At 41.0% G+C, this 24,869-nt stretch overlaps 5 protein-coding genes and 2 long non-coding RNA genes across 19 annotated transcripts in view; 6 read left to right on the plus strand and 1 right to left on the minus strand.

Annotated features, from left to right (window-relative positions):
- Nucleotides 1–24,869, plus strand: part of LOC135347281 (uncharacterized) — an 81,504-nt gene that overhangs the window by 54,872 nt on the left and 1,763 nt on the right. The window lies entirely within an intron of this gene.
- Nucleotides 108–20,370, minus strand: LOC135347397 (uncharacterized). Of its 11 annotated transcripts, none has more exons than XM_064545428.1 (13): nt 19,642–20,351; nt 18,754–18,819; nt 18,572–18,610; nt 18,091–18,287; nt 14,994–15,070; nt 14,741–14,842; nt 10,691–10,731; nt 9,621–9,736; nt 1,676–1,828; nt 1,176–1,351; nt 774–788; nt 520–624; nt 108–273 (listed from the first exon to the last, which is right to left on the minus strand). In XM_064545428.1, the coding sequence occupies exons 1-4, from the start codon at nt 19,963–19,965 to the stop codon at nt 18,198–18,200; spliced, it is 519 nt and encodes a 172-aa protein (XP_064401498.1). In that variant the 5' UTR covers nt 19,966–20,351; the 3' UTR covers nt 108–273; nt 520–624; nt 774–788; nt 1,176–1,351; nt 1,676–1,828; nt 9,621–9,736; nt 10,691–10,731; nt 14,741–14,842; nt 14,994–15,070; nt 18,091–18,197. The 11 variants fall into 11 exon arrangements, with proteins under 11 accessions (XP_064401498.1, XP_064401490.1, XP_064401518.1 ...); XM_064545420.1 differs by having other exon boundaries at nt 1,170–1,351; XM_064545448.1 differs by lacking the exons at nt 108–273; nt 520–624 and adding an exon at nt 18,399–18,439 and having other exon boundaries at nt 631–788; nt 1,170–1,351; nt 14,741–14,840; nt 19,642–19,744; nt 19,800–20,370.
- On the plus strand, nt 2,634–4,112 carry LOC135347584 (uncharacterized). Of its 2 annotated transcripts, XR_010398470.1 has the most exons (5): nt 2,634–2,768; nt 2,828–3,130; nt 3,186–3,465; nt 3,541–3,710; nt 3,759–4,112. It is a non-coding gene; the product is annotated as an uncharacterized LOC135347584 (long non-coding RNA). The 2 variants fall into 2 exon arrangements; XR_010398469.1 differs by having other exon boundaries at nt 2,828–3,465.
- On the plus strand, nt 5,682–8,625 carry LOC135347078 (complement receptor type 1-like). The gene is made up of 7 exons (XM_064544952.1): nt 5,682–5,756; nt 5,812–6,117; nt 6,170–6,448; nt 6,522–6,710; nt 6,766–6,969; nt 7,091–7,279; nt 8,179–8,625. The coding sequence occupies exons 1-7, from the start codon at nt 5,687–5,689 to the stop codon at nt 8,490–8,492; spliced, it is 1,551 nt and encodes a 516-aa protein (XP_064401022.1). The 5' UTR covers nt 5,682–5,686; the 3' UTR covers nt 8,493–8,625.
- LOC135347167 (uncharacterized) lies at nt 10,809–13,043 on the plus strand. Its single transcript, XM_064545045.1, has 5 exons — nt 10,809–11,678; nt 11,732–12,010; nt 12,056–12,259; nt 12,321–12,506; nt 12,572–13,043. Exons 1-5 carry the CDS (start codon nt 11,375–11,377, stop codon nt 12,859–12,861), a joined length of 1,263 nt encoding a protein of 420 aa, XP_064401115.1. The 5' UTR covers nt 10,809–11,374; the 3' UTR covers nt 12,862–13,043.
- On the plus strand, nt 21,064–22,554 carry LOC135347245 (mucin-2-like). The gene is made up of 4 exons (XM_064545136.1): nt 21,064–21,358; nt 21,411–21,689; nt 21,736–21,939; nt 21,995–22,554. Exons 1-4 carry the CDS (start codon nt 21,094–21,096, stop codon nt 22,336–22,338), a joined length of 1,092 nt encoding a protein of 363 aa, XP_064401206.1. The 5' UTR covers nt 21,064–21,093; the 3' UTR covers nt 22,339–22,554.
- Nucleotides 24,393–24,676, plus strand: LOC135347653 (uncharacterized). The gene is made up of 2 exons (XR_010398501.1): nt 24,393–24,457; nt 24,517–24,676. It is a non-coding gene; the product is annotated as an uncharacterized LOC135347653 (long non-coding RNA).

Here is a 24,869-nt window from a genome sequence, read left to right on the forward strand (position 1 = left end):
TAAATAATAATTATTTATGTGCATTCTACCCTATAGCTTTCAGTATAATTATAAATTTATTCTTTGCAACTTTCATAAATTAATGATGGCATTGTTTATATTCAGCATCGGATATGTATAATTGAGAACAATGCAAACAATATAGCTGCATCTGTTCATAATTATATTTAAACTGATGAACTGGCAAAGAGTAAACGTACACATAATTATATTGCAGGAAAAAAACAAGTTACATAATTATTGTATACTGTTCTGTCAGACTTTTCCAGATTCCTGCAGCAAATACGGAAATACATCAGTACATAACTTGAAGTATCTGGCATAAAGTTAGGATATTAATTAAGCAATAATAATGCCATTACGGGGTGGGATTGTGGGGTAGAAAGGAGGAGAGAGTGGCTGAAGGGATCGAATGTACGTACATAGGTAAAGTCGTCCTAAGCCTAATTAAGCTTAATGAGCAGGGCTTTAAGTTAATGTTAATATATAGTAAACCATAGACATTACGCAAAGACTCACATTGATTGTGTTGTTCTATTTTCTGAGGATCATTTCTCCCCAGCAGCTGACAGAGTGAGGTGAGACAGTCCACTCCAGCAGACTGCACCAGGCATTGTCACTGCTCTGGGGGGAGAGGAGGGAGGGGGGGGGGGGTACATGTGGAGTATGTAGATCTACAATAGGAAACAAGGACACAAAGTGTTTCTATGCTACATATTGAGTCCATAGAAGATGCAGCTCGAGCTAGGTGTCTCTTGTGAACACTCTCTCACCCAGTAACTTGGCAACTATGGACAGAGAAAGGGAGAGAAAATATTAGAGCAAACATTGAACATACTCAAAAAGAAGTGAGAGAGAGAATTTCAAGCTGGAGAAGGGAACTGAAAGGGGAGGGGAGGGGGGAGGGGGGGGGGAGGGGTACAACACTTATAATTATTTATACTCTGGCCTCAATTTACATCACACAACACATTCACAAGCTGTACTGAACACTTGGATCCTTGTGTATCACTATAGTGACCACCGGGTACCACATGCACATAAAAGTGCCCTTATCACACACATCACTGTACATGATCAGTACACCTAATCTACATAACATCAACATACCTTTATCCCATACCCTACTACACCCTCAATCACACAGCATATCCACACACATCACACACCCTCACTCTTCTCCATGGCTCTCCTGGCTTGTGATAGTGTGAGCTAGTCCATACATCATCCTCTCCTCATGCTGGGGACCAGTGAACCACAAGAGTACATCTGCTAGTCTATGTGGGCTGGATCATAATGGATATGATGAATCTCCACAAATACAGCCGTTCCAGGATTAATATCAGAGGAGCTGAGGAAATGGGGGAGGATGAACAGTAGTAAAATAATTGCTTCTTAAAACACAATCATCTATACTATTAAGTTACCTTAAGATGACATATTTTCGCAAGTATTAATTTCTGCTATTTCTGCGAATGAGAGTTAAAATCGCAAAAATGTTTACTCACAGATAATTGGAAAATGCAATGAACTCATTAAAAAACTACTTGCGAGTACATATAAACGCTATGAATAACATTAATTTCACAACTTGAGCAGGAATTAGCAGAATTTAAACCAGCAAATGAGCTAAACAGTGAAAACGCAAACAAATCTACATGTGAAAATATGTCACCTTAAGGTAAACACAATCTTTCAGACAGATGTTCAGGAAGCTTCAAGCACTCAATGTGCAATATATTGATTGCCTAGCAGCAGCTTACAATCACCTCCCAAACATCAGTTGCATCAGACTGAAGAGTTTTTCCCCTTTTAGCCAATTCTCTTTCTGATAGACAAGAATGTTGTTTGAAAGAAAATTCCAATAATTATATGATTCAATGCTTATACTGATATTTCTGGGCACAGCATAATGATCAGAAGTGCATGGGCGGATCTGCATAATAATCTCGCAACACCCTCTGGGCAAAACCATGAGCATGCATGCATATAGCCTCGATCCCAGGCCGAGTTTTCGCTTTTATAACGGTTAGGCGAACAAACCGTTATAAAAGCGAAAACTCGGCCTGGGATCGAGGCTAGCATGCATACAATCTTTTAGCAAAGCCTAAAGAAGGCAAACCACCACGCAGATGTGTTGTATTAGCCTCGAATCCAGGCGTATTTTAATCCGCCTGGATTCGAGGCTATAGTGTTGTATCAACAAAAATCAATCATCATAATTACATGCATATAGAGCGCAGTAGGGTAGAGTGATTGGTGTGTGTGTGTGTGTGTGTGGACACAAAAATGAGCTGTTTAAGCAAACTAAACACTTTCATGGACTGCTTTAACCGCTAATAGGACAGTGGTTGAAAAATAAACTTGTAGGCGATCTTCGAAGGCGACAAAAACAACTGTTTTCTAATCGATATAATCGGTGCTTTATAGATTCACGATCATTCCCCATAACGATGTTAAAAGTCATTACGGTAAAAAGTTATTGTATCCGTTTTGCCGCTGCATGTGCGCGTGCAATGAAGCTCAACGCACTGGGTGAATGCTCTATGAGCATCTTGTTATGATTATATTGTCTACGAAAACTGGAAGTGTAATTAAAAGAAGCTATGAATAAATTATCATAAAGGAAGTAAACAAGGCGGTTGTGTAAATCAGCAATCACATTGAAGCCTTCTCACTGTCAAGAAAATAATTCAAGATGACAATAATAGAAATAATAAAGCTCATTAGAGTTCTCCTGATTTGCTTTCTGGCTCGCTTCAGCACTGGTGAGACTGACAATTCAATTATAGATTTCCTTACATTTAACACTGCATGTTTCATAAAGCCCAATATTCAGTGAGTGTGGAGAGACCATGTCCAATGGAAACAGTCACTTTCATCTGCACTGCTCCTGGAGATTCCTTGAGATGGGTACTATCAGATGCAACTCCCATCACTATCCTCTCTTCTCCCTCTGGTCTCAATGTACCCCATGCTGTGTCAGGTTACACTGTGACACTGATTGCATTCAATGACACTACTTTAACGTCTACTCTGTCAAGAGCAGCAGATAATGGGATCACTGTGCCCTGTTTAGCTACTGTGCCTACTCTGACCACTCACTATAGGATCTTCAATGATTCGACTGGTTAGTGAGTTGCAGTTAGTGTCTCGTCTATTGTGTGTATACACTAGTTACATAGATCTATCAGGACCACCGTCCACCATCAGATACTTCATTCTGAGCAATTCAGCCAATGAAGTTAGTGTATCTGTACAGTGGGACTCTCCTACTGAGACTGGTGGTAGAAATGACCTCACCTACACAGTAACCGTCTCACCTCCGGCCCAGCTCTCTGTACTGTCCTCACATCTACCTCTGTTACTGTGACTGCTCAATACTATATGTAGACTATAATGTCAGTGTTATGGCTACCAACTGTGCTGGGAACAGTACGACTGCTGAGTACAACTTTAGGATCGGTGAGTTTTATTTTTGACACACAGTGTCAACTCCTCCTCAGGCAACTGTCCTATGTTGACCAACCCCATGAATAGAGCATTTGGACCAACCACCAGCAGTTTGCCAGGATCCACAGTAACCATCCAGTGTGATGCTGGATATGTGTCTGCTGTTACAATGGTGACATGTGAGGGTACACTGATGTGGAGTCCAGACCCTGAGGCTATTGAGTGCACATCACTAACTACACCTACTCCTACAACTCGTGAGTTAAGCTCTTGCTGTATGCAATATTTATTCTGTGATAACACAGTCCCCCCTCAAATGAGGTGCACAGCTTCACTACCCCCACCACGGAATGGCACCATCAGTGATCATTCAGTACCAGCTATTCCCGGTACACAAGTGACCTTCCAGTGTGACGATGCACTGCTCCCTGAGGGCATAATGACTGTCACCTGTCTAGCTACAGGAGAGTGGGACAGGAACACGGGGGAGATTGTCTGCAGAGACAAGTGTATTCGAATACACTTGTAATCATACTTCTCTCCTGAACCACCTACAGCTGTTCTTTGTAATTACGCCAGCCTATCTGATGGGAGTCGATTTGATGCAGCTGTCTCCATCAGCGTGGTTGTCACGGCAGTTGTGTTCACCATCATTGGATTATTGATGGGACTCTTGATCATGTATTTGCTCATGCGTAAGAAGGCAGTGTACTCCCCGTCAGCTGAAGGTCAAGCTAATGTAGGACCCACTGTACCAGCTGGTCCTGTTTATGAAGAGGTGTTACCCAAAGAGGAGATTGAACTGAACACTAACCAGGCTTATGGACCATTAGCAATTTCATCAACAGTTAATTAATGTAGATGTACATAGCACTATATACATACGTTCATTATCAACAACCTAGCTAAGAACATTGTAAACAATAACATTGTTCATTAAAAAGCCATGCCACTATACATGTATTGTATCAAAATAAGTAATTCAAAGAAGCTATAATAATAATAATATGCAGTTCAATATAATGAAAATGATAATAGCATGTGGCATAAAGTTAAAACAATTAGGCAGCTGTATATAATAGTATCTACGCGTACGATGGGGTTTTAGAAGCCTTAGAATCGTAAAGGCACTGCTGTATATAGTATCCTTAGTGCAGTAAGGGTGGCACAACAAGTGCCTGGGGTGTTTTAAATCCCATAGACACCCAAAAAAGTGTGTCTAACTCATTTAGATACTAGTATATATGCATGCGCAATCTCTCTACATGGCTTCTATAGAAACCGTGATAAAAGCAAGCATAAGTAAAAGCTGTAAACGCTATGTCAAACCTTCAAAGAAACTCCCCACACAATCTTAACATGCACAACAAACCAGCCCCTCCCACTCTCTATATATGTAGTACACGATTACCACCTAATAATATAGTAGTATGGTGATGTCGGTGTGTACACTGTATGGTGATGTTGGTGTGTGTACACTGTATGGTGATGTTGGTGTGTACATTGTATGGTGATGTTGGTGTATATACTCTGTATGGTGATGTTGGTGTGTGTACACTGTATGGTGATGTTAGTGTGTGTACACTGTATGGTGATGTCGGTGTGTACACTGTATGGTGATGTCGGTGTGTGTACACTGTATGGTGATGTCGGTGTGTGTACACTGTATGGTGATGTTGGTGTGTGTACACTGTATATGGTGATGTTGGTGTGTGTACACTGTATGTGGTGATGTTGGTGTGTGTACACTGTATGGTGATGTTGGTGTGTGTACACTGTATGGTGATATTGGTGTGTGTACACTGCGGTACAGTGATGTTGGTGTGTGTACACAAAAATGAGCTGTTTAAGCAAACTAGACACTTTCATGGATTGCTTTAACTGCTAATGAGACGATGGTTGAAAAATAACAGGTTAAAACTTGTAGGCGATCTTCGAAGGCGACAAAAAACACTATTTTCTAATCGATATTATTGTTGCTTTATAGATTCACGATCATTCCTTACAATGATGTTATAATGAAGTCATTACGGTAAAAAGTTATTGTATCCATTTTGCCGCTATGCGCGTACGCGTGCAATGAAGCTCAATGCACGGGGTGAATGCTCTATCAGAATCTTGCATTTTCTACGAAAACTGGGAGTGTAATTAAAAGAAGCTATGAATAAATTATTATAAAGGAAGTAAACAAGGCGGTTGTGTAAACCTTCTCACTGTCAAGAAATAATTAGAGATGACACTAATAGAGATAATAAAGCTCATTGGAGTTCTCCTGATTTGTTTTCTGGCTGGCTTCAGCACTGGTAAGACTGACTATTCAATTATAGATTTCCTTACATTGCTGCATGTTTCATAAAGCACAATATTCAGTGAGTGTGGAGAGACCATGTCCAATGGAAACAGTCATTTTCACCTGCACTGCTCCTGGAGATTTCTTGAGATGGGTACCATCAGATGTTTCTGCTCCAATCACTATCCTCTCTACTGCTGATCTCAATGTACCACAAGAAACGCAGCCAGGTTACACTTTGACACTGATTGCATTCAGTAGCACTACATTAACATCTACTCTGTCAAGAATAGCAGAGAATGGGATCACAGTGTCCTGTGTGGGGTTTGATCCTACTTTAAATACTATAGGATCTGCAACAATCCAATTAGTTGGTGAGTTGCAGTTAGTGTCTCGGCCATAATTGTAAATGTTACGTAATTATAGAACCACCAGGACCACCTTCCAGCAAAAGACACTCGATTCTGAGGATCTCAGCCAATGCAGTCAATGTATCTGTACAGTGGAACCCTCCTACTGAGACTGGTGGTAGAGATGACCTCACCTACACAGTGACCATCTCACCTCCGGCCCAGCTCTCCGCTGTTGTCCTCACATCCACCTCTGTCACTGTGACTGCTCAATACAATGTGGACTACACTGTCAGTGTTGTGGCTACCAACTGTGCTGGGAACAGTACAGCAGCTGCCTACAATTTTAGAATCGGTTAGTCGAGTCGGACGTATATATAGTCTTTAAACAGCATACTATTAAAAAACACTGACTCCCTCTTGTGCAGGTGGCTGTCCTGTGTTGAATGGAGCGTTTGGACCAACCACCAGCAGATTGCCAGGATCTACAGCAACCATCCAGTGTGACGCTGGGTATGTGTCTGCTGTTACAATGGTGACATGTGAGGATACACTGATGTGGAGTCCAAACCCCGATATTGAGTGTACATTGCAAACCACACCTTCTCCTATACCGTGTAAGTTTTGTTTGCATGTGCATGTAGATGAAATTTAATTTTTGATCTTCTATAGTCCCTCCGATGAACTGCACAGCTCCTCTATCCCTACCAAGGAATGGCACCATCAGTGATCATTCCATACCAGCTATTCCCGGTACACAAGTGACCTTCCAGTGTGACAATGGACTATTCCCTGAGGCCATAATGAATGTCACTTGTCTAGCTACAGGAGAGTGGGACAAGATCCCAGGGGAGATCGTCTGCAGAAATGAGTCTAGTAAGTTTCCTGATTTATGGTTTAGTGTACTCAATTTATTGAGCTCAAAGTCGAATTACTAAAAATTCAAATGAGCGTATAAATATTTCATTTTTACATCAATCATATTCCTTGTACTCAGTTTCGTGTGTCCTGCCTGCCCCTCCACTCAATGGAGCTTTACTCAACACCACGTCTCAGAATACTAACCTAATAGAGGGCTCAGTTATTACCTTCCAATGTGATCCTGGGTTCTCACTGGTGGGTGCAACGACTGCCACTTGTAACAACTCTGGTCTCTGGGATCCTGACCTGGCTCTGTTGGAGTGTTGTACGTACGCATATGAGTAGTCATAAACTAGCTGGTACAACGATATACCGTAAATGCGCGAAAATTTCAAGGCATGCACTTACAAATATACCAGAAACACTCCCAGGCCACGCCTTCAATCTTTGCACGTTATAGCAAATAAATTAGCAAAAATTAAGCCCCTTGAAAATTTGGCACTGTACTGTATAGCTCAAAGTACATTTATATACAGTATAGACTCTCGCTATTCTGGCTCTCTGAAGTACGGCCACCTCGATATACCGGCCATTTAGTTTGGCACAGATTGCACAAAACTCACCCTGAAACGCGGCCACTTGCTATATTCCGTATACTGGCTGCCCCTCACTAGGTTTTAATGTACGTTTATTACGGCCGGATATGATGTTTTGGGTGTGGTTTGGCAGATAAAATTGGATTACACTTAAATATAAGAGCAGAATGATTCACTATCTTCATTATCCTCGAGACAGACCCGCAAAATTAGTCATTAGATTCGAGGTAAGGTTGTTTTTAAGCTGCAGCTATTTTCTGAAATACAGCCACCTCGCTATTCCGGCCAATCTGCACTGTCCCAAGGGTGACCGGATTAACGAGAGTCTACTGCATAGCATTAACGATTTTTGATATTTACGGCACTTAATATTAAATTGATATGATAGAGAGGTTAATCTTTTGTTCGGAGGTTATATTAGTGAGTAGTAAACTTCAGAGACGGAAAAAAAACACTGACTTCTCAGAAAAATTGACGAAAATTAAATTTGACTCTTGAAAATTAACATGTTCATACAAAACTGACATAAATACCTCATACAACACAGTACTCTGATTGTGATAATTGCCTATAATTATCAATTAGTGCTCTATTTGTTGTCCTAAGAATTATTGCCAATCCTTCACAGCTCTGACTGCTACCACCCTATCAACTGTTGTAACTGTTGCCATCGGTGTTACTACTACTTTCATTGTGTCTACTCTATTTCTCGCTGGACTCCTAGTGATGTACTTGTTTATGCGTAAGAAGGCAGTGTACTTCACAAGAAAAATAGCATTATCTGTTGTAGAACCCACTAAACCAGTTGGTCCTGTTTATGAGGAGGTGTTACCCAAAAAGGATATTGAACTGAACACTAACCAGGCGTACAGACCAGTAGGACCACCCAAAGAGGATATTGAACTACATACTAACCAGGCGTATGGACCATTAGGACTGTGAAACTTTGTGCTACTAACATTTATATCTAGCCAGTAAGTATTACAATGTACCATATCATTATCAGGGTTTCATACAAAAGGCCGCGGGGGGGGGGCGCCCTGGGATTTCCCACCCCCATGCAGCCAACCCCCCCCCCCCCGAAAATTAATGATGTCATAAATAAAATCCTCAAAAATCCGGAGAAAATGATAGACTGAAAAAGACCTGTCAGTAGAATAGACTACTGCGCATATACGCGCTCTATTGCTGAATGAGCAAACTATAGGCCGTCGTGTTCTCGAGGCCAATAATATATCCATAGAGCACGAGCGTAAAAACGGTGCATTAACTGGTTTGTAGTTTGCAGCTTCTTGCAGCTACTAATACATGCAGCTATCGCTCTAGTATACAGAGGTAACTACAGTGGCACCCCTCTATAACGGACACCTTTGGGGAACAATATTTGGGCCTTTATACAGAGGTGGCCTTTGTTGAGAGGTTATTTTGTACACAAACTGTTCATTTAGGACCTGGAGCAACTGGCCTTTATTCGGAGGTGGTTGTTAACAGAGGTTCCACCGTACTAAGTAGAATAGCAGCCTTCTAAGAACAGATTTTACTATTCCTGATTCTGGAGAGACTGCAATGGCCTTCAATGTAGTAGCTGGTAAGCAAAACTAGCCTTTACTCGAGAACAAAAACCTTTGTTTGCAAGATAGCATTGCTAGAAGCTTATATAGAATCACTTAGCTGTACTTGCATGAGCATTGCAACAGTTGTATCTATTATAAAACTCTATGGCTTAAATGAATTATTTTGACCACCAACCGTGCTCTAACCCAGCCTACCCCAGCCGTGCTCTAACTACCAAACTGTTCCAAAAATGCCAACCACAGAATAATAGAGCACGGTCTTGGTTACTACAGTTGTAGATCCTAGCATACTTTTTCGTTTGATCTATGTGCAAAACTACAATGGTGCAGCAGTTTTATAATTTTGTGACTTCTGTCTGCCCTCGAAAAAGTGAAATTTTGCACCTCATGAAAATTTCCCACTGTACGGTATTGAGCTGAGCCAAAAAATTTACAATCTTGACAGCACACCTCAAAATAATTATCAGCACAGTCTATAGTCTGTACAGTGTCTCACCATATAAGCCTTGGTGACGCTGGTGAGAGCAGCAGCTGCCCCTTGTCTAACTGAGGGTATGCTGTCCTCAAGGTTAGCAAAATGAGAACAGTTCATCCATGCCATGCAGCCACAATCTGAGGAGAGTGGGGGAACACCAACAGCCAGTCAGTCAGTACTAGCTCTATAATGAAGTACAGTACAATTGATCGGAGCACAAAATTAAACAATTTTATGCCCTCAACTAAAAGTTCCTGTTACGTTTGCGTTGCACGTTTTTATGGAGCCAGAAAAACGCAAACTGAACGGTAGCGTATTATTCATAAATGCAGCGTAATTACGTATAATTATTGTTCTATGGAGAAATCGCTGAGGTAGCAATATTATTCTGTATGTAGCTAGCTAGTAACTTTACTAGTGTGTGTCCAGGGGCACATGGGTACATAAAAAGCAACGGGGAGACTGCAGAATTAACTCAATATATGCAAGGCTGGAAGAAGATGAGAAAGTTGGCAGTAACGAATCTGCTCAATGTCCTACTCAAACTATAATTATAACCTCCGAACAAAAGGAAAATCTCTCTATCATATCCGTAAATATCAATAAACATAATGGTAGTACAAAGGGTTTGAAAATGGTAAGCATCAGTCAACCAATAAACATAATCTGTACTAGGGTGGGTAGATTTGGTAAAGACTTCAGAATGGATAAGCAACTATCACTCTGATCCAAAACAAACGATAAAAACCCACTACACTAAAAACATTAAGTGAGTTAACATTAATTTTAGTGAGACAAAAATTAGCGACCACGTATAATCGATCACTGCTACCAGCGTTGTTAAGGACAACTACACACTCTTTTGCCTATCAAAATGTAGCTCTTTCTTAGCTCTATTTATGCTGGGAGTTTGATCAGCTGACTAACTGTCGTCATGTTATAAGCGATAGTAGAGTGACTACCGAATTTCATTGAAGTCACTCAGTCACTACTCTATAATGAAATACCAGAGCTCAATGAAATACAATACATACAAACAAAGGGAATGAGTGTCGTAGTGTTTCTTATCGGGAATTAGAAGTTACTCTCACCGTTCGTCCCATGTATACAGTCTCTGACAATCCTTGTTCACCTTATATATGTGTGTCATGTTGTGTGTGCATGTGTGTGGGGGGGGGGGGGAGGGGGGTTGCTGAGCTGTAATGTGTAGACATGCATGCATGCATGTGCGCTACTAAAAAAGATCACGACATGAGACCTAAAAATAGGGTTTAGAGAATGTGCAAGCCACTTGATCTAGAGCATTGCATGCATGGCTCTGGGAGAGTAGATACATGTATTACGTAATTATTGTGAAGATTGTGAGCAGGTATATTTCGAGGGTATAAGCTTTTGCGGAATGACCGGTTTTCGCGGATTTAATGTCCGTGGAATAGCAGTCTTTTGCAACATGCATGCATGCAATATTAAATTTGTGGGCATATATAAATGTTTGCTTAATCAGCGAGAACAATTATACCCTTGATTAGTCTTATGTTCTATAATTTGTCTATAATTATGCGAAAACAGGAAGTGTATTAATATGAATATAAAGGAAGTAAACAATTGCAAAGGAGGTTGTCTAGTCAGCATCACATTAACCTTCTGACTGTCAATAGAGATGACACTAATAGAGATAATAAAGCTCATTAGAGTTCTTCTGATTTGCTTTCTGGCTGGCTTCAGCACTGGTAAGACTGACTATTCAATTATTGATTTCCTTGCATTGACACTGCATGTTTCATAAAGCCCAATATTCAGTGAGTGTGGAGAGACCATGTCCAATGGAAACAGTCACTTTTACCTGCACTGCTATTGGAGATTCCTTGATATGGGACCTGCCTGGAAATCGTATCACTGTCCTCACCACCTCTGATCCACTAGTAATGCAGTCAGGCTACACTGTGACACTGATTGCATTTGATAACGATACATTAACTTCTACTCTATCAAGAACAGCAGAGAATGGGATCACTGTGTCATGCTTGGAGATTGTGTCTACTCTAACCACTATAGGATCTTCAACAATCCGTTTGGTTGGTGAGGTCTTGTCCATTGTCCATTGTCTGTATGTGTAAAAAATGTATATATAGATCCACCAGGACCACCTTCTGCTGTAAGACATTTTATTTTGAGCAGCTCAGCCAATAAAGTCAGTGTATCTGTACAGTGGAACCCTACTACTGAGACTGGTGGTAGAGATGACCCCACTTACACAGTGACCATCTCACCTCCGGCCCAGCTCTCTGCTACTGTCTTCACATCCATCTCTGTCACTGTGACTGCTCAATACAATGTGGACTACACTGTCAGTGTTGTGGCTACCAATTGTGCTGGGAACAGTACAACTGCTGAGTACAACTTTAGGATTGGTAAGTATTATTATTTTGACACACAAATTGTCAACTCCTTCTTAGGTAACTGTCCTGTGTTGACCAACCCTATTAATGGAGCCTTTGGACCAGTCTCCAACAGATTATCAGGATCCACAGTAACCATCCAGTGTGACGCTGGATATGTGTCTGCTGTTACGATGGTGACATGTGAGGGTACACTAATGTGGAGTCCAGACCCTGAGGCTATTGAGTGTACATTACTAACCACATCTACTCCCACAACTCGTGAGTTAAGCTCTTGGTTGTAGGAAATAAATACAAAATATCTATGTTAATCATTATACAGCTCCTCCAATAAACTGCACAGCTTCACTATCCTCACCAAGGAATGGCATTATCAGTGATCATTCAGTACCAGCTATTCCCGGCACACAAGTTACCCTCCATTGTGACGATGAACTGTTCCCTGAGGGAATAATGACTGCTACCTGTCTAGCTACAGGAAAGTGGGACGAGGAGATCGTCTGCAGAGGCAAGTGTATTCATTACTTGAATACACTTGCTTGTAATAATACTTTTCTCTTAAACAACCTACAGCTGCTCCTTGTAATTGTGCCAGCCTATCTGATGGGAGTCGATTTGATTCAGCTGTCTCCATCAGCGTGGTTGTCACGACAGTTGCGTTCACAATTATTGGATTGTTGATAGGACTCTTGATCATGTATTTGCTCATGCGTAAGAAGGCAGTGTACTCCCCGGCAGCTAAAGGACAAGCTAATTATAATGTAGGACCCACTGTACCAGCTGGTCCTGTTTATGAGGAGGTGTCACCTAAAGAGGAGATTGAACTGAATACTAACCAGGCGTATGGACCAGTAGGACTGTGAAACTTCTGTTAATGTGCATGCTCGTGAACAATTTTAACAACTGTAAACAGCAACATCTGTTCATTAAAAGCCATTACATCTTTTGTACTAAAAAAGAAGCTATATTGAACGAGTGGTGTAAGCTGCGCTGTGCTAATGCCTCTCGCCATGTTTAGCTTCGCTCAAAAACTAGAGTGTTATATAACACTCAAATACAAAGCAATACCAATACCTCTTTTAAAATGATTATAAAAGAAGTATTAGTTTACTTTGTATACTGTTATGTTATTACTATGCCTCGGTGCGGTGCGTATGCGCAAGCAAGGTATACGATATAGTGTGTGTGTTTGTGTGTGCGTGTTTGTGTGCGTGGTGTGTGTGTCTTGTATGTAGACTGCTACAGCTGCTTAAGGATCAATGGAGTGCAAGTAAGACTTTCTATAAGCTTCTGGTAACATTTTCTTGGATTTTGATTCGTGGATTTAGTAATACCGTATAGCGCGAAATTTTCGAGGCACTTATATTTCGTGGATTGGCCTCTAAAAGCCATTTCGTTGCACAATGTTCGCGGAATGACTGCTTACCGGAAGCCACGCCTTTAGATCCTGCACGTTATAGCAGGTAAAGAACGATTTTCGTGGACTTAATTTTCGTGTGGATTGCTAACCCACGAAATCCACGAAAATTAAGCCCCTCGAAAATTTCGCGCTATACGGTACTTTGTTCTCGAGTTATGCCTGGTTTCATTACTGGGAATGCCATTGAAGCCTTTTCAGAAGAATGCGTAGCAAAATTTGTCCATGGAGTGTTGCTACTCTACTTAGTAGTTACATGTAGCTCTGCTAAAATGCTCATCATGATAATCATATCATGTGTGTACGTATCAGCAATATTAGCTAGTAGCTTTATATTGACACAGCATCAGCACCCGCGGTACTGTTGTAATTGTTGACAATGAACTACACAGTCATTATAGAAGAGGGAAACAGAAGTCTATCTGATGGCTTGGTGAACTAGAGCACTGAAGTGCTAACCCTCGGCTACTGACATGAATCTATACAAACCTAAAGCGTGTTACACAATAAATGCAGATGTATGTATAAGCATAAAAGCTGGCTAGTAAGCAGCAAGTAACAAGAGCAATAAAATTAAAGGCATGCTGAAACTTTTGAGAAATGCGTTTTAGTGGTGCATGAGACATGCACTGTGGACTAGAATCACATCAAAGTCAGCAAAGAAGCCTGGAGTCTTGTAGCTCCTGATATGCTCTGGAGCTAAAGAAGCAACAATTAAACTACAATTCTAGCTTTCTACTTTACCAGGAGCAGTGGAACAGGGTCCCTAAAGGATCACTTCAGCTGAAAATATCCACCTTGATTAAAGGCCACACGTATATTCATAATACATGTACACGTGCAAGTGTCTTTGTTAACATTCATAATCGATTAATGACATCTGTTAATCCGAAAATTTCATACATTTGGATATAGAGTCTGGTCCCGCTCAATTTCGATTAGCGAGGGTCTACTGTATTAATTTAAAAAACAGCCTGTGCGCCTCTCCATGCACTCTCTATAATTATGCTGTAAACGATATTATCTGCCACCTCTAAACCATTTCTCACGTTCGCAGCTTTCGCTGATCAAGCATGTACTGCAAATATTTTATACCCACAAAGTTAATATCGCATGCATGCTGCAGAGTAGCTGGTATTCTGCGAAAATTAAATCCGCCAAAACCTTTCTAATGGTCATTCCGCGAAAGTTTATAACCTTAAAATATACGGTAAACTAATGTCTAACATGTAACGACACAATATATGATTTGACATGGGTACATGCAGTCGTCCTAGGCTTTAAGTTGTTGGCCTAAATCATGTAGTTATTATTCAATGACTCACGTTGGATTTGTTGTTCTATTCTCCCTCTGAAGATCATTCTTCCCAGCAGCTGACAGAGTGAAGTGAGACAGTCCACACCAGCAGACTGCATCAAGGACTGCTCTGTGGGTGCATGTGTGTGCATGTGTGTGGGTGTGGGGGTACATATAGCTGGAGTACATTTCAATGTTGAAATTGCAACAAATTACACAAACAGAAATAGTAAACTAGTATGATATCGTAAATAATGGCTTCTACAGTCCTAATAACTCACCAGTCCATAGGAGTCCAGGAACAGCTCGAGGTGTCTCTTAACACTCTCACACCCAGTAACTTGGCAAACACTGGCAACTATGGACAGAGAGAAGGAGAGAGAGAGGGAGAGAGCAACATTGAACACATGCACTCAAGATAGCGTAGTCACAGTACAACACAAACACAAAAAATAAAATGTTGTGTGGAATCCACTTTGAAGGTTAAATTTTTTTACAGTGTCAGCTTTTAAGTACCCTGTTTCAGCGAAGCACTACTGTCTAAGAAATGTCAACCCATACACTATCACTAAAGCAAGTGGAGAGTTACTTTCATATCTTACTGCATGTTTACTCATCTCACTAGTTAATTTGAGCAGTGTCCCCAGGAGGTTGATGTGTTAGGGTATAGTGTCTGTGTTGTATTGTCTCAGCACAGAGCAGTGTCTAACTATTATATAGACATGAAATCATTCAACCAATATGCACATTTTGTACTATAATTATGTAGGGTGGGTAGATTATAATAATAGGTGCCTTACATGTGTAATAAATATATTGGTGTCGTACTAAGAAAGAGGATGAACAATATAAGAAGGCTAGGCTTGACAGACTATTTTATTTTATTTTAAGAGGAATATTTGGGTTCTATAATAACAGGTCTATAAGATGCATAATTTAAGTGTGTACACTGTATGGTGATGATAGTGTGTGTACACAACGAGCTGTTTAAACAAACTAGACACTTTCCTGGACTGCTTTAACTGCTATTGAGACAGAGGTTGAAAAATAAACTTGGAAGTGTATAAAAGAAGCTATAATTATGAATAAATTATCATAAAGGAAGTAAACAATTAATCACATTGAAACCTTCTCACTGTCAAGAAATAATTCGAGATGACACTAATAGAGATAATAAAGCTCATTAGAGTTCTTCTGATTTGCTTTCTGGCTGACTTCAGCACTGGTAAGACTGACTATTCAATTATAGATTTCCTTACATTGACACTGCATGTTTCATAATTTAAAAGCACAATATTCAGTGAGTGCATGTGGAGAGACCATGTCCAATGGAAACAGTCACTTTCACCTGCACCGCTGCTGGAGATTCCTTGAGATGGGAGCCATCAGATGTTACTGTCATCACTATCATCTCTTCTCCCTCTGGTCTCAATGTACCCAATGTTGTATCAGGTTACACCGTAACACTGATTGCATTCAATGACACTACATTAACATCTACTCTGTCAAGAACAGCAGAGAATGGGATCACTGTGTCCTGTGTGGACCCACTGCCTATTTTAACCACTATAGGATCTTCAAGGATCCGATTGGTTGGTGAGTTGCAGTTATAGCTATAGTGTATCGTCCATTGTCTGACTAAGTTACATATAGATCTACCAGGACCACCTTCCACCATCAGACATTCCATTCTGAGCAGCTCATCCAATGAAGCTAGTGTATCTGTACAGTGGGACCCTCCTACTGAGACTGGTGGTAGAGATGACCTCACCTACACAGTGACCATCTCACCTCCGGCCAAGCTCTCTGCTACTGTCCTCACATCCACCTCTGTTGCTGTGACTGCTCAATACAATGTGGACTACACTATCAGTGCTGTGGCTACCAACTGTGCTGGGAACAGTACAACAGCTGGGTACAACTTTAGGATCGGTGAGTCAACATCGTCTTTAAACAGTACACTACACTGACTCCCTCTAGTGCAGGCAACTGTCCTTGTGTTGACCAACCCATGAATGGAGCGTTTGGACCAACCACCAGTAGTTTACCAGGATCCATAGTAACTATCCAGTGTGACGCTGGGTATTTGTCTGCTGTTACGATGGTGACATGTGAAAGTACACTGATGTGGAGTCCAGACCCTGACGCTATTGAGTGTACAACACTAACCACACCTACTCCCATAATTTGTGAGTTTAAGCTCTTGGCTATATATTTACCCCGTGTGTGTATGCGCAGCGAGCAGCAGGGGTGGAGGAGTGATTGGTGTGTGTGTGTCGGTTTGTGTGTGTGTGTGGACACAAAATGAGCTGTTTGAGCGAACTAGACACTTTCATAGGCTGCTTTAACTGCTCTACTTAAATATAGTTGAAACTTGTAGGCGATCTTCGAAGGTGAAAAACTAATACGAAATATAAATGCCTCGAAAAATTCGCGCTATATGGTATATGATTGTGAATCTATAAAGCAACGATTAGATTGATTAGTTTTTCACCTTCGAAGATCGCCTACAAGTTTCAACTATATTTATTAAGTTATACGCTATACGGTATTCCCCTAATGATAAAGATGTTACGGTAAAAAGTTATTGTATCCATTTTGCTGCTGTGTGATGAAGCTCAACGCACAGGGTGAATGCTCTACTGAGCATCTTGTTATGGAAATAATACTTCCAACAGTATGTTAATTACACAGCTCCTCCAATGGACTGCACGGCTCCACTATCCCCACCAAGGAATGGCACCATCAGTGATCATTCAGTACCAGCTATTCCCGGTACACAAGTGACCTTTCAGTGTGATGATGGACTGTTCCCCGAGGGGATAATGACTGCCACCTGTCTAGCTACAGGAGAGTGGGACAAGAATCCAGGGGGAATTGTCTGCAGAGGCAAGTTTATTCATTACTTAAAGTAATCATGCTTCTATATTGAACCACCTACAGCTGTTTCTTACAATAGCAAATTATCTGATGGGAGTCGATTTGATGCAGCTGTCTCCATCAGTGTGGTTGTCACGGCAGTTCTATTCACAGTCATTGGCTTGTTGACGGGACTCTTGATAATGTATTTGTTCATGCATAAGAAGAATGTATACTCCCCGGAAACTGAAAAACAAGCTAATGTAGGACCCACTGTACCAGCTAGTCCTGTTTATGAGGAGGTGTCACCCAAAGAGGAGATTGAACTGAACACTAACCAGACGTATGGACCAGTAGGACTGTGAAACTTCTGGTACTTTCATCAACAGTTAATGTACATGTATACATGTAAACAATAATATAGCACGTACTGCATCTATTCATTATCAACAACTTAGAACAATGTAAACAGAGTTGTTGGCGTAAGTCATGTAGCTACGTATATAGTCAAAGACTCACATTGCATCGTGTTGTTCTATTCTCCCTCTGAGGATAATTCTCCCAAGCAGATGACATATAGTGAAGTGAGACAGTCCACTTCGATCAGCAGACTGCACCAGGCATTGTCACTGCTTGAGGGTGGAGTACAGTAATGAGGGGGAGGAGGGAGGACACACCCACTCACACCACTCATTTCTCCAAGCAGGAAAATGAAACTGGAGGGGGAGTACAAGATTAGATTAGGTTAAAGCTGCTATTACATATAATTATTATACTCTGCAGTGCCTCTATTTACATCACAACACACAACACATTCACAAGCTCACTTGAGGATTCTCTTGTGACACATTTATATCCACCACAACATCTACAAAAACGCGCACCCTTATCACAAACACCTTGCAATTTGTACATGTACATAATTAAGCTAGCATACCTTTATCCCATACCCCACTACACCATAAAGCTCCACACATCGTCATGGAAACACTACACTCACCAGTCGTCTCTCGTACGGTTTCAGACAATCCTTGTTCACCTGTGTGTGTGTGTGTGGGTGGGTGGGTGGGGTTGAATTGTTGAGCTGTAATGTGTAAACATAATTACGTGTGCTACTGAACACATGATATCGGACTTTAGGGGATATACATGTAGGTTATTATCACATGACCACCCACTCACCTTAGTGCCCAGCTCTGCAGTACAGATGCAGGCTGTCTCTCTCACTGCATGGTTGACCACCTGGCTCTGGGAGATGTAGAAGTTCACATGCACACACATCAACATCACAACAAGATTGAGACTGCTTCAATAACATACTACGATACATAGCATTGTTCTACTTAATAATTATATTGAAAATTGTGAGCTAACCTACTACTAATTAAACGATTGCACTGTCAGAATCGATTCAAATACAGCTATTTGACTCGCCAAAAAGTGTCGTTTTAACTAAACACACCGTCCATGGAAACAATCTACCATATAGCCGGTCACATGCACATTCGTAGTTGAGCAATATTTAGTCAGTTCGTGGGATGCATTTTCGTGGCTCTGAGATATGTAAGCCTACCTGCACAGATACATCACCTTAACAAACAAGATACCGTATATGCTCGATCAGAGGCCGCTCTTGTATAAAGGCCGCTCTCAAATAGTAGCCTCAGTGAACTTTGACTCTAGCATTTCTGCACGTGGTAGCCAAACAAATTATTAATACTAGCAGCTAGCTATTACATGTAGGTAGCTACTAGGTACAGGTAGCAGCTTGTTAGTGCTTCACAAAGACTTTCTCATGGCAGGATTCAAGTTTATGCAGCTGAAAAGAACTTTTGATGACAAACTAAGGTTGTTGAATTAATAAACGCTGCTCTTAAACAGTGGCCTCTCTCAAATTGTAGCCTCCTCTTCCAGCAAAATGAAACATTTAGTAGCCACAGCTCCTGATCAAGCATATAATTATGGTACCTTAATTTAGCTATTGCAATAATGATAGAGATCTCAACTAACAAATTTGTGCTGCTGGATTTGGCTAGCTCGTCCACATTTGTGTTCCAATCACCCACTCACCACTTTGTGGATGTACTGCTTGACCAGCTGCACTCCCCTGGTCTGTGTGACCACCCTCCAGGTATCCTGAGAGTAGAGCCTCACATCCTCAGCCACATAGTACCTGAGGGGGAGGGAGAGATACATAGTGAAATACAGTGGAAAAATAAACAAGGAACCTTCAAAGAAAAGGGATCGACACTGGTAATAACAAGGACATGCAGTGCTTCCATCCCTACTTAAACTATATATAACCTCCGAACAAAAGGAAAACTTCTCTATCAAAGTGCCGTAAATATCAATAAACATGATATAGACAATACTTAAAATAATGGTAAGCATCATTCAACCAATATGTACTAGGGTGGGTAGAATTGGTAAGGGTTTCAGAATGGATAAGCAACAATCACTCTGCATGAGCCCAAACAGACGGTAAAGACCCAATATACAATAAATATTAAGGGAGACAACAATTAATGGTTGTAGCTCTGATAACTGTGGTGCGTATGTGTGTGTGGGGGGGGGGTTAGTACTAACTCAGTCAATAGATGCAAACGGAATAGCAACTTAAATGAAACCAAGGATGATTTATGCATGCAGGTAAATTTTTCTGGACATCTACGTATACTCTACTGTGGTTGCTTATGTAGACGTACGTATATGTATGTTAGAATGAATAGCAGTCCCACTTTATACTCATTACCACACGTATTACCACTAGATCTACCACATGCCAATATCTAATGCATATAGCCACACAGATAATCAGGAGTTCCTTTGCCAGTTGCTCCTCTCCGATCTTACTGTGGTCTGCCAACTCCCTCCAGGTTGGTCTTCCAGAGCAACTCTTTGTCATCCATTAGCCAATCATTTCAGCCAAGCAGCTGAGAAAAAACAAAGGGTAAAGATCCACTATACAAATGAGACAAGTGTACTACGGTACGGTAGCTCTGATAAAGGGTCATACAATGGCCATTATTTGATGCTCTGATATTATCTATCTAATTCAAGATGCTGTATTTCTGAGCACAATTACACAGCATGCTTCGAAAACCATGAGAAAAAGATACCAAAAAAATATAAATTTTAATAATTGGCATGTTGTAAGGCCGGCCACCGGAGTACTTGTTTGGTTGTGTATCATTCATGTCTACAAAAACAGGAAGTGTAATTAAAAGAAGCTATGATAATATTATCATAGATAATAGAGGCTCTATTATCTATGATAATATAAAGGAAGTGAACAAAGAGAAGTTGTCTAGTCAGCAATCACATTGAAATGCAACCTTCTAACTGTCAAGAAATAATTCAAGATGACACTAATAGAGATAATAAAGCTCATTAGAGTTCTTCTGATTTGCTTTCTGGCTGGCTTCAGCACTGGTAAGACTGACTATTCAATTATATATTTCCTTACATTGCTGCATTTTTCTCAAAGCCCAATATTCAGTAAGTGTGGAGAGACCATGTCCAATGGAAACAGTCACTTTCACCTGCACTGTTCCTGGAGATTCCTTGAGATGGGAACCGTCAAATTCTCGCACGATCGCTGTCCGCTCCACCTCTGGTCTCAATGTAGCCAATGTTGTATCAGGTTACACCGTGACACTGATTGCATTCAATGACACTACTTTAACGTCCACTCTGTCAAGAATAGCAGAGAATGGGATCACTGTGTCCTGTGTTGGGGTTGTGCCTACTCTAATCACTATAGGATCTTCAATGATCCGATTGGCTGGTGAGGAGCTGCAATAAGTTCCTCGTCTGTTATATCAAAATAAGTTACATAGATCCACCAGGACCACCGTCCACCATAAGACACTCCACTCTGAGCAGCTCAGCTGGTGAAGTTAGTGTATCTGTACAGTGGAACCCTCCTACTGAGACTGGTGGTAGAGATGACCTCACCTACACGGTGACCATCTCACCTCCGGCCCAGCTCTCTGCTACTGTCCTCACATCCACCTCTGTCACTGTGACTGCTCAATACAATGTGGACTACACTGTCAGCGTTGTGGCTACCAACTGTGCTGGGAGCAGTACAACAGCTGAGTACAACTTTACGATTGGTGAGTATTATTGTTTAGGACACACAGTTTCAACTGATCTTCTCAGGAAACTGTCCTATGTTGACCAACCCCATGAACGGAGCCTTTGTACCAGTCTCCAGCAGATTACCAGGATCCACGGTAACCATCCAGTGTGATGTTGGGTATGTGTCTGCTGTTACAATGGTGACATGTGAGAGTACACTGATGTGGAGTCCAGACCCTGAGGCTATTGAGTGTATATCACTAGCCACACCTACTCCCACAACTTGTGAGTTCAGCTCTTGGCTGCATATAGTTATGGATATTATTATTCTATTACACAGCCCCTCCAATAAACTGCATGGCTCCACTATCCCCACCACTTGAACCACCTACAGTTGCTCCTTGTAATTGTAATTGCGCCAGCCTATCTGATGGGAGTCAATTTGATGCAGCTGTCTCCACCAGTGTGGTTGTCACGGCAATTCTATTCACGATAATAGGATTATTTGTGGGACTCTTGATAATGTATTTGTTCATGCATAAGAAGAATGTGTACTCCCCGTCAGCTAAAGAGCAAGCTAACGTAGGACCCACTGCACCAGCTGGTCCTGTTTATGAAGAGGTATCACCCAAAGAGGAGATTGAACTGAACACTAACCAGGCGTATGGACCAGTAGGACTGTGAAACTTATGGTAATTTCCATCTTCAGTCAATGTACATGTACAATTAATATAGCACTGCATCCGTTCATTATCAACAATTTTAAGAACAACATAAACAATAACGTTGTTCATTAAAAAGCCACTACACATGTTTTGTATGAAGTTATATAACTAGAGCACTAAAGTGCAAACCCTCGGCTGGTGACATGATTTATAAAGAAACCAAATAAAAAGTATGCAGTGCATGTAGTGATGTACATAAAGTAAAAGCTGTGAACGCTATGTCAAACCACCTTCAAAGACAATTTCAACTAAAACAGCCAATATGTAGTCTATATAATTTATTATAGCTAACGTCTAATATGCATACACGTACAAAGGAATCCTGAATGACACTATATATGATTTGAAAGTTGTCTTATAGGCTTTGAGTTATTGGCTTAAGTCATAATAATTGGTTATACAAGCCTAAGTCATGTAGCTACGTATATAGATATTATTTAATTACTCACATTGGATCGTGTTGTTTTATTCTTCCTCTGAGGATCATTCTCCCCAGCAGCTGACAGAGTGAGGTGAGACAGTCTACTCCAGTATATTTTTCAAATTTCAAAGCACAACATAGACCCTATATCATGTCATCGCACAAGTAACATCAATTGCACCAGGCATTGTCACTGCTCTGTGAGGGTGGAGAGGGAGTACTCGTAATAAGTGGAGTTTGCAGATCTCATTATCTATTGAATGTAGGCAGAAACATTGAACACACTCAAAGAAGTAGATACGTGTATAGCCACAGTACAATTTACAAATAAATTGTTATGTGGAACCTACTTTAAAAGCTAGTATCGAATGTTTCTTACAGTGTCAGCTTTTGAGGAAACTTAGCTGTCTAAGAAATTTCAAACGCTATCGATAGTACAACATACATCACTAAAGTAACTTTATAGACTTAGAGAGCATAATTATAGGGTCGCCATCAGAGGACGTTCGACATGCGTGCACGAATAATTACAAGTGCTACGGTATTTTTGGCCTGGACGTTATCAAGCAAGGACATTAATGCACTGAACTTATAATAGTGATTTGTGCATGCATGTCGATGACACAATGAGTATCCATTTATCACCCATCTCACCAGTTTGAGCAGTGTCTCCAGGAGGTTGATGTGTTGAGGGTAGAGTCTGTGTTGTAGTGTCTCAGCACAGAGGGGGAGGAGGGAGGACACTCGGTAACTACACCCACTCACACCACTCAGCTCTCTATAAGAGCGAAGCAAGGCTCTAATCAGATTCATTTTAGTGGTGGTAGCTGGCTAGTGGACACATTCATTAGAACTATATAGTGGCTTAATTTGGTTGCTGCAGACAGTACGGTTAATTGACTTCAAAGTTGGACTAGTTACAATCTGCAAGGACAATTAACCTCTCTACCATGGTGAAAAACCTACTGTAAAGAATACACATAAAATGAAGTACAAATGGTATATACATCAGTCAACAAACACAATCTGTACTAGGGTGGGTGGATTTAGTAAAGATTGCAGAATGGATAAGCAACAATCACACTGAGCTCAAACTGACAGTAAAGACCCACTCTACAAGAATTAAGGGTCGTAGCTTTGATGGAGGCCCTACTACCATTAGTTGATGAACATGATTATTACTGGTTGGCTGGTAGCAAGTGTCACTGTGGGTTTAGGTGTGGTTGTCTCTCCTCTGATCTGTGGACATACACAACTGGAAGGGATTCAGAGAATAAAATGTTTCATGCTTGATAAAGGGAACTTCCATGCAGGTCTTTTGTATATCGAAGAAGTATGTACCAAAGTACATGTATGTTAGAATGAATGGATTGTACACCGTCTCACTTTTAGTTTATACTCATTACCACTAATTAACATGCCAATCACTTCTAACATAGGTAAAAGAAAGGGATTGGAAATGGAAGCGGTACAATCCATGTTTCCCCGTGGTTTAACCGAGGCTGTTATTCTACATGCAGTGGCGGTAGCCAGGATTTTGAATTTTGGATTGGGAAGGGCAGGGCTCAAATTATTGAAGCATAGACGCTGAAGTTTATTCACAAGGTCATCACTTTTCCTCAGCAGTAAGCATGTGCATCAGATGGCCCAGCTACAGGTGAGTCCAATACAGCATCTAAAATATATACTAGATCTCCATACCGTTAACTTCAACAGAGGCTTCTCTGGTGTCCAACAGCAGTGTTGCATGTCCTAGAGAGGCAGTTCTGTTCACATGCTCTGTGCCTGGTGATATGTCTAGTGTACTGAGATGGCAAGTCGATCCTCCAGCAGAGTCTGGGTTAATGACTATGCAAAGTACACTCTTCCTTGGTTCTCTAGTCGGTCGAAGGGACACATTTGGATTTGGAGTGATCATGTTTGAGGCTGTTCTTGTGAGCAGTGACGGAGTAAACCTGACTTCTACTCTCATCAACCTCAGTAAAGTGTCTGTACTGGATGGAAGCATTGTCACCTGTACTGTTGTCAATTCAGATGCTACTAGAGTTGTTGAACTAAAGAAGACAATA

This window comes from Halichondria panicea, chromosome 1 (genome assembly GCF_963675165.1).
Source record: "Halichondria panicea chromosome 1, odHalPani1.1, whole genome shotgun sequence".
Lineage (NCBI taxonomy): Eukaryota > Metazoa > Porifera > Demospongiae > Suberitida > Halichondriidae > Halichondria > Halichondria panicea.

Coding starts and splice junctions, on each gene's coding strand:
- LOC135347078 (XM_064544952.1), top strand. CDS start 5,687: ATGACACTAATAGAGATAATAAAGCTCATTGGAGTTCTCCTGATTTGT. Junction 6,118..6,169: donor TGCAACAATCCAATTAGTTG/GTGAGTTGCAGT, acceptor ACGTAATTATAG/AACCACCAGGACCACCTTCC. Junction 7,280..8,178: donor CCTGGCTCTGTTGGAGTGTT/GTACGTACGCAT, acceptor AATCCTTCACAG/CTCTGACTGCTACCACCCTA.
- LOC135347167 (XM_064545045.1), top strand. CDS start 11,375: ATGTTTCATAAAGCCCAATATTCAGTGAGTGTGGAGAGACCATGTCCA. Junction 11,679..11,731: donor TTCAACAATCCGTTTGGTTG/GTGAGGTCTTGT, acceptor ATGTATATATAG/ATCCACCAGGACCACCTTCT. Junction 12,011..12,055: donor TGAGTACAACTTTAGGATTG/GTAAGTATTATT, acceptor ACTCCTTCTTAG/GTAACTGTCCTGTGTTGACC.
- LOC135347397 (XM_064545428.1), bottom strand. CDS start 19,965: ATGATGCTTACCATTATTTTAAGTATTGTCTATATCATGTTTATTGAT. Junction 18,820..19,641: donor AGCAGTACATCCACAAAGTG/GTGAGTGGGTGA, acceptor TACATCTCCCAG/AGCCAGGTGGTCAACCATGC. Junction 18,611..18,753: donor CTGCAGAGCTGGGCACTAAG/GTGAGTGGGTGG, acceptor ACACACACACAG/GTGAACAAGGATTGTCTGAA.
- LOC135347245 (XM_064545136.1), top strand. CDS start 21,094: ATGGAAACAGTCACTTTCACCTGCACTGTTCCTGGAGATTCCTTGAGA. Junction 21,359..21,410: donor TTCAATGATCCGATTGGCTG/GTGAGGAGCTGC, acceptor TAAGTTACATAG/ATCCACCAGGACCACCGTCC. Junction 21,940..21,994: donor CACACCTACTCCCACAACTT/GTGAGTTCAGCT, acceptor TCTATTACACAG/CCCCTCCAATAAACTGCATG.